Genomic DNA, 7715 nt, shown 5'->3' with positions numbered 1-7715 from the left:
CCTACCTTTGTGGGCTTCTCTCATATGTTTCAGAAGTTCTGTCCACATTTTCGCCACAAAGGAACACCCTTTTTGACATATATAGCCTATGAGAAAGAAAAAAAAAGATGGGTGCACTGCCAGTCAGGACCATGCAGCACACACACTGGCCTTCACCAGAAGGAATCCCACGTGCCGCTCGAGTTTCTCCCGTCTCCCACAAGGACTCCCCTCTTTGCCTCTAGAGGTGGCCTTACGCTGCAATAAGACCCAGTTCATGACCCAGTTATAACTTTCCAAGTTTGTTTCTCAAAACATAAGCATATTCTATGTACATTTTCCACTGTAGCATATCTTGCCATATGAAAACATTTTATCATTTAAAGGCTATATACATTTTACAATTTGTAGCATATCTACCCTTTAATTCCTATTTAAAGGAATTTCATCGTTTAAGTCCTTTTCCCCTCTGTGCTGACACAGCACCACACAGACTGTCTTCTAGAAAGTGCATGTCAGTGTACAGTCCCGGGGTAAGTCTGTGGAGTATCTACTTCACTTTCCAAGCTAGAGAACTAGACCACCCCTGAAGGCAGCCTTGGTCCAGTGGCCTTGAACCCTTGCTCCATGAGGCCCAGGCCCAGCCCGCTGAGGCAGAATTTCTGGAGCCAGATCTGCTTTATGAACTCACCACAGGTGGCAATAAGACCCAACGCTCGCAGGAGGGTGCTTCCCACTGGGGCTTGCCTTGAACCTCCCCGGATGCCCCGCTTGGTTCTCAGGAAGCCAAGGTGCTGCTCTGCTCCTGCCCCACCCACATCTGTGTGTCTCCCTTCCTGTCCCTGCCTGCTCTGTGCTGCCTCTGGTGACCTCAGCAAATATGTGCCATGATCCTTTGTCCCTGGCTAGCCAACAACACTGACTCTCGCAGTCACAATGCCCACCCCAGCTGCCTCTGGGTTGCCATATAAACCAAAGCAGGGGATGGCCAAGGAGGAAAACAAACGAGAAGAACCCAGAGAAAAACACCAGACATAAACAGACACATGCAAAGCACAAACACCAGACTACTCAGTCAGTTTAACAGGCAGATTGCGTTTCACCCAACTGGGAACTCGAAAAAGCGGAGCTCCCTCTCATCTCAGCTGCTAAGCTCTTGTTTTGAAAAAATACAAATTCTGGAACCCAGGAAACGGAAACACAGATACCAAAAATCCCTCATGGAATCAGGTGAAAGATTCAAATAGTTAATGTAATCAACTCGTTTTTTTTTTTTTTTTGAGCTTGACATCTGACGGCCGTGAAAATGTCAGGCGATCACCCAAGCCTAGTGAATGTCTTTAGGAAAGAATGGCACAGGCTGGAAACAGGCGAGAAACGTGAAGAACCCGCACTGGGCTGGAGCACAAATACACTCATGAAGACGAGCATAAACAGGCACCTGTGAACAGCATGACAGTAAGTGTGAGCAGGAGTGACACAGGGGGAGGAGCAGACACAGACGGTGCCTCACTGGACAAGAGGGAAGGCCCAAATACTCAGAAAGCTGCCTCCTGCCTGGAGTTCCCGTCTTCTCGGCATGACCACGGGACAGACTAGATAGAAGGCACCGAGTAGTTGGCATGCATGACCCTCAGGGCACACACCCAGGGCCCCATACACACCCTCATGGACCTTCCTGTGTCGCTTCAGACTGTTGGGTGAAGCAAAGTGCTTCCCACAGCCTTCCTGGGCACACCTGCAAGAGCAACACAGACGTGTCAGCAGATCCATCTTCAGAGAGAGCTCAACGGAGTCAATGATGCTTGGTCCTCTCGCTCTCCACCAAAGTTCCACCTCTTCCCACAACCAAACCTGTCTCATGTAGCCCTGACCACAGGAGAGGCGAGTCTTGAGGAAACTACTTTTTTTGCTTATACGACCAAATTAAACACCGTCTGCACCTTGACACCTCTGGAAATACACTCTTGTTTTCATAATCACGAGATCCTCGGAGAGGCTAACTGACACGGTGAGGTGACACCTAGGCCACTCCAGATGGCTGCGCCTACCCCTCCCCGTGCTGCTGCCCGGGGGGGCGTGAGGGGAACACAGCAGACGCGTCAGCCTTGGGTGGCCAATACAAAGCAGGGGCCCCTCCTCCCATGCTAAAGCAAGGACAGGCTCCGTCACTATAGCATCCGAGGCGCAGGGGGCTGGTGCACACTGGGGAAGCGCTGGCTGCCATGGCCAGGTCTGTTCCGAGTCAAGCCATCTCCCATGCCTTCTCTCCCTGTGTTCTTCTACAGGAAAACAGCCATGTCTTCATGATGACACTTCATCTACCTGAACAAGCTCTACTGAGAAGTTATTTCCCAGCTTTCCCGTCAACCTTAACCACAACTACAATAATTTCACAAATGACTCCAAAACACATTACATAAAGCAATAAAGGCAAACTTTAACATTTCAAACACGCCCTCCCAATAACACGGTGCATGCACAATACACCGGAACAGACAGCTGTTGCCTGGGAACGGATTCAGAAAGCTGTTCCTGCCCGTGCCTCCCACGCACATCTGGAAGCCAAGCGATGCCTACCTGAACAGCGGCTCGTGGGTGTGCTGGCACTGATGCACCTTCAGCTGCTGGTGTTTCCTGAAGGTCTTCGTACAGCCTTCAAAAGTGCACTGTCAGTAAAGGTTCGTTAGTCTTAAGAAAAATTAAAAACCTTACAGTTAATACCAGAATTCTCTGAAAATCAAGATATGTATATTTTGGAGAATATACATATAATTGCTACTTTCACCCATTTAATTACTGTAACATTCTACTTGATCTCAAGAAGCTTTAAAGAAGCAGAGAATACCTGGAAAAGCAACAGTGCTTCTGCAGGATATTCTCCCAGTAATGCACTGCAATTGGCACAATGTTTGCTTATAATTATGATTATAATAGCCAGTGTCAGATTAGACTCAGATATTGGACAGATAAAATTTGACTGATGAAAACGTTTTGTTTTTCAGAGCCTCTGTCACCCAGGCTGCAGTGCAGTGGTCCAATCATAGCTCACTGCAGCTTTGAACTCCTGGGCTCAAGCAATCCTCCCACCTCAGCCTCTCAAGTAGTGAGATTACAGGTGCGAGCCACTCTGTCCAACTGAAAACTTTAGAAACACAGGCAATTAAGTGTAAAAACATTCAGAACATTTAAGCACAGAAAACGATCATACTTACTACATACTGTCTTTGTTGGTTTTCATGTTTGCGTTCAAAATGTTTCTTCAAGTTTGATTTGGTGTTGAATTTTTGATCACAGCCACTAGCTGCACAGCTGTAAGAAGGTATATCAACCAAGATATTAACAAGTTGAAGGGAGAGAAGTGTTAAGATGCATCTATCCTCCTACTTTAGAAAGGCTAATTATTCCGAAGAAATAATCCTTAGCAGATTCCAGAGCACTAAGCACACTAGGCAGGCTTCTCAGACTGTAGCTATTGGTAACAGGATGCTTTCTCATGCAAGGCGTCCGCAATGATGCCCACCATGTCACACAGCCTTCACACGCTGGGCAGGAGGAAGGGGAAAACACCATCCCAACAGCCTACACCTTGCTCAAGTTCAATTATCCCCAGCTTAGAATCTGATAACCACAATTTTGCTTGAAATGTCACTACCAACTGCATTTCCAAAAAGGCCTCAACAAAACTGGTCTCAACCTATCACTAGAGGTCACATACTGAGGGCGGAGCCATCGCCCTCTGACCCCTCATCAGGCCACTCTAGCTCACCTCACTTGGCATCATGACTTGAATGACTGAAATCCTTGGGGAAATTTTTTTTTAAAAGAAATCGTGTGCTTTCTGTGTTGAGTCTTTGTGAGCCTGAGCAGGAAGCAGGACTTCCTTTCCAAGCCTCAGTCTTGGCCGTCACTCACTGGTAAGGCGGAATCAGGCACTGGGTTATCCCCAGGGCCAAGCAGAGACAGACTGACCAGCAGTCACAGCCACACAGCCTAGAGGCCCACACCTGGCAGAGACTGCCAGAAGCCCCCTGACCTCAGAGACAGGACGCTGAGGATTGGCCTGGCAGATGGCCAACAGACAGAGCTCTCTCCAGCTCCTGCAAGGAGGGGTGGCCATGGGGCTAAGTCAGCCATCCTCCCCACCCCCACAGTGTCTAAAGAGAGGCCCACCTCTCCAGCCCATTCCTCTTTCCTGCCAGCTGGACACGGTACCTGACAGCTGGGCTCTAGCAGGCATTGTGGGATATGAGGACGAAGCCCAACATAGGCTGGCAGAGGCCGGTGGGAGCCAGAGCCCCACCTGTGTGTCGCATATGACCACACGAGAAAATAAGCCTATCTTGCTGAAGCCTCTTGGGCTGGGTTTCCTGTCTTGACCCTAAACCTGACACAGGCATCTCACCTCCACAGCCAGGAGGAGACTTGATGGGCAACCCACAGCAGACGCAGGGGCATGAAGACCCTGGCACACTTAGGGGGAGGTGCTGGTTAGTCTGTACAGCTGGACCAGTGTCATGTCTGAGAATCAAGCAAATGGGCAGGATAAGCCGGAAAGGCCCACTCACACAGTCTGTATATGCACGCAGGGAGCCAGGACATCCCAGGGAGGCCCTGCCTAAAGCCGCCACTGGCCTTAGGAGGGGAGGGCCCATAGGAGAGGGCCCGGCTGCAGCAGTCATCCGTGAGGAGTGAGGGCCTGAGATGAGGCAGAGGCCGCGAGAGCAGAGGAGGGATCTGAGGGCTAAGTCACAGGCCCTGACGGCCTGCTTGTTGCAGGGATGGAGCTGCCTCCCTTTGCTGTGGGTCGCTGGACGGTGAGGTCACCTCTCCAGACAGCAGGGACAAGACCCAAGGGAAAGGCAAGCTCAGCTTGGACCGTGAGGAGTGTGACCAGCTGGGAACTTGCCAGAAGGCATGTTCTCAGGCCCCACCCCACACCTACTGACTCGGAGGCTCTGGGGTGGCCCTGCAGTCTGAGTGTCAACAAGCTCTTCAGACGGCTCTGATGCGTCCTAAACTCAGGTTCACCGCTTGCAAGGGCTGATGGGAAAGCAGCAGGTCCACCTTCCAGAAACAATCGGCAGCACACGAAACCATGGGCGGTGGCGGTGCAGAGGCCTCACGCGGGCCGCCTCCCACAAGCTCTGTCTCTTCATGCTTCCCTCCCATCCCACAGCTCACGACAACGGGGCTCTTCCTGTACCCACCAGGAAGCCACCCCCGTCGAGTCCCCACTGCGAGCTGCCCAGCCTGACTTCTCCCTTAAGTACACAGTAAAGGGAGCGCAGAGGCCGCAGACCCCAAAGAAGCTCAGCTGAGCCCGCTCCTGAGTGACTCCTCCGCACGTTCTAAACCTGCTCTCTTAGGGGTGGAAAGGGAGGATGCTTCCCGTTCTGCCCTCGTGGTTACCGGTCAACCTTCCCCCCAGGTCTGCCCAACACACCCACCGGGAAGGCCCGAAGATGGCTCTCTACTCACACAAACGGCTTCTCTCCAGTATGGACCAGGCCGTGGCGGCTCAGATGGTAGTCCCTGATGAAGGCCTTGCCACACCCTTCGTAGTTGCAAACAAACAATCTCTAGCGGGAAGAAAGGAAAAAGCATGTCACTCCTGGCTAGTCAGCTTGTAACAATGGTGTTTTCTAAAACCTTAAAGCGTCTAGTTTGGAAAGCTATAGACGCCCTCGCCAGAGATGGTTTTGCTCAGCAAGGTGTTGGGCACTGCCACGCCAAGGTCAGACATGGTGTCCCTCCATGAAGTTACACTCCATAAACACCACAACATCCATGGTCAGTGTTCTATGAACAGTATTTGCAATACGTAGGCAAGGCAACAGGCTTCACGGCAGCCCTCCTTGGAGACCGCCACGCTGGCTCAGGCCCTGTATGCTAGGCCCCTGCCAGGATGACCCAGCCTAACCCATCCAAAGAAGGCCTGGGATGAAAGAACCAGGTTCCACCTGGGGCTGGGCAAGCCCAGTGTCTGTGCGCAGAGAATGCAGGTGCAGCTGCTGGAAAACGGGTCACACCTGGAAAAGCCCAGGGATACCAGGCCAAGCAGAGAAAACAGCTCACCGCCCTAACTGCAGCAGCCTTCTGGGACCAGGGGTTGGGAGGGGCCCTCCATTCTGAACCTACAAGAAAAGCCAACATCACCCTCGCACCCTCACCCCCACCCCACCACCGGTCCATAACAAGTTGTGTGTATCTGACTACGGAAAGCAAACCACCAAGGCATCTATCTATGAGGAAAGCTGAGGCCTTAACAAGAGTACTAGGGAGCAAAGCGAGTCCCTAGGGAGACACAAGCTGGATGACCAAGGGTGAGGCCACAGAGCCCAGCAGAGCGGCAGCCGTGGAGCTGTCTCCACGGATGTCAAATGAATCTGCATGTGACACTGGGACAACCCAAATGACTCCAGGTTTTCCAACCCGTACAAAGGAAGCTGGCAGTGCCAGTGTCCAACATACAACACAAGTGTCTAAAGACAAGGCAAGCTCAGGTCTGAACACTGGTTATACAGAGCCCAGAATCCGGGAGAGAGAAGGGGTGAAAGTAAGGGCAGGGAGGCTGGGCATGAAGGTTGTCGTAAGTGAGGCCAGATGCTGGCAGGACTGTGGCCAAGAGCTGGGCGGTGGCAAAGCGGAGGGCAGAAGAGGAGTCCTGGTAGGGCCAGTGAGGAAAAGAGCCAGAGAAGGTTCCAAGGAGGAAGCTCTGGAGAGGGTCACCAGTGGGCGGGACCAAGAGGGCACAGGGAGGAGGTGGCCTGTATGTTAGGGGAGGAGCAAGGAGCAACTGGCAGGGACTGCAGGCGGGCTTAAGATAGTAAGCCTTCAACTGAGGCAGCGTAGAGGCTGGCTCTGCAAATACTGGGAAGCTGGGCAGACTCCCTGGCTTCGCCGGCCTGGGCCTCACCTTCCTTGCCTGTATGAAACAGGGACTGCCACTCATATCATGGTATGACACCACCCTTAAAAGCCAAACTCCCCCCCAGCCTACTTCTCAGACCTCACCCAGGATGTCTCCACCGGGAACCTCAGGCACCCCCTACAGTTTTCTCTGCCTGACCCAAACGTCTTGCGAGCTAGATCCTTCCTTCTCACCCAGCTCAAAGGCCTTTCTTGACCACCCTCCGCGGCCTCCTTCCTTCTGATCACGAATCCCCTGGTCTGCCAGGCCCGCTAGAACAAAAGGTCCTGGCGGGCCCCTGCCTGTCAATGTGCACGGCTCTCTCCAGTGTGGCGTTGGGATGACGTGATCACACGCTGCCAGCGTGTCCCCAGCACGTGCAAGTCACAGCCTCTGCACCAAGTCCAGCTGCCGGTGCTTGGGCAAGTGGCTGGTGGTGGCGGGATCACACTGTGCATGTATTTACAGATCAGGGGAAAGTGCTTGACGGGCCTCACGATCAAAGAAGGGGAAAGGGATGCTTGGTAAGTCCTGAGCCCAAGGCAAAGCCATGGCGGTCCCCGAAGGTTCTAGGGCTTCCTGTCCACTTCCTAGCTCCTTCCCGGGTTGCCAAAGCCGCGCACGTGGCGCACAGAGGGGCCTGTGGGTTCCTGCGCCCTGGCGACACTGCAGAGGCTGCCCGGGGTCCCCGCCTCCCCCCGTTACCTCCCCCGTGTGCCTGCACAGGTGCGCGTCGAGCTTCCAGGCCTTGTTGTAGTTGGCGCCGCAGTCGGGGAAGGAGCAGATGAACCTCCGGGAAGGCGCGGGGGGCTGCGGCGCGGGG

At 53.1% G+C, this 7715-nt stretch overlaps 1 protein-coding gene across 1 annotated transcript in view; it reads right to left on the bottom strand.

The window, feature by feature from the left end:
• The window catches only part of GTF3A (general transcription factor IIIA), a gene marked incomplete at its 5' end in the record, with an annotated part of 10762 nt that extends 3048 nt beyond the window's left edge, over nt 1–7714 (bottom strand). Inside the window, 6 exons of the mRNA XM_021712928.1 lie at nt 6–86; nt 1644–1717; nt 2560–2648; nt 3195–3291; nt 5461–5561; nt 7598–7714. Of these exons, the coding sequence (XP_021568603.1) occupies nt 6–86; nt 1644–1717; nt 2560–2648; nt 3195–3291; nt 5461–5561; nt 7598–7714 (559 nt within the window). The remainder of the gene's footprint in view (nt 1–5; nt 87–1643; nt 1718–2559; nt 2649–3194; nt 3292–5460; nt 5562–7597) is intronic.
• Between the last annotated feature and the right edge of the window lies 1 nt (nt 7715).

Source organism: Carlito syrichta, unplaced genomic scaffold (genome assembly GCF_000164805.1).
Source record: "Carlito syrichta isolate Samal-C Ts95f unplaced genomic scaffold, Tarsius_syrichta-2.0.1 Scaffold303736, whole genome shotgun sequence".
Taxonomy (NCBI): Eukaryota; Metazoa; Chordata; class Mammalia; order Primates; family Tarsiidae; genus Carlito; species Carlito syrichta.
The sequence above is the reverse complement of the archived record's forward strand: the minus strand, read 5'-3'. Positions and strand labels throughout refer to the sequence as shown.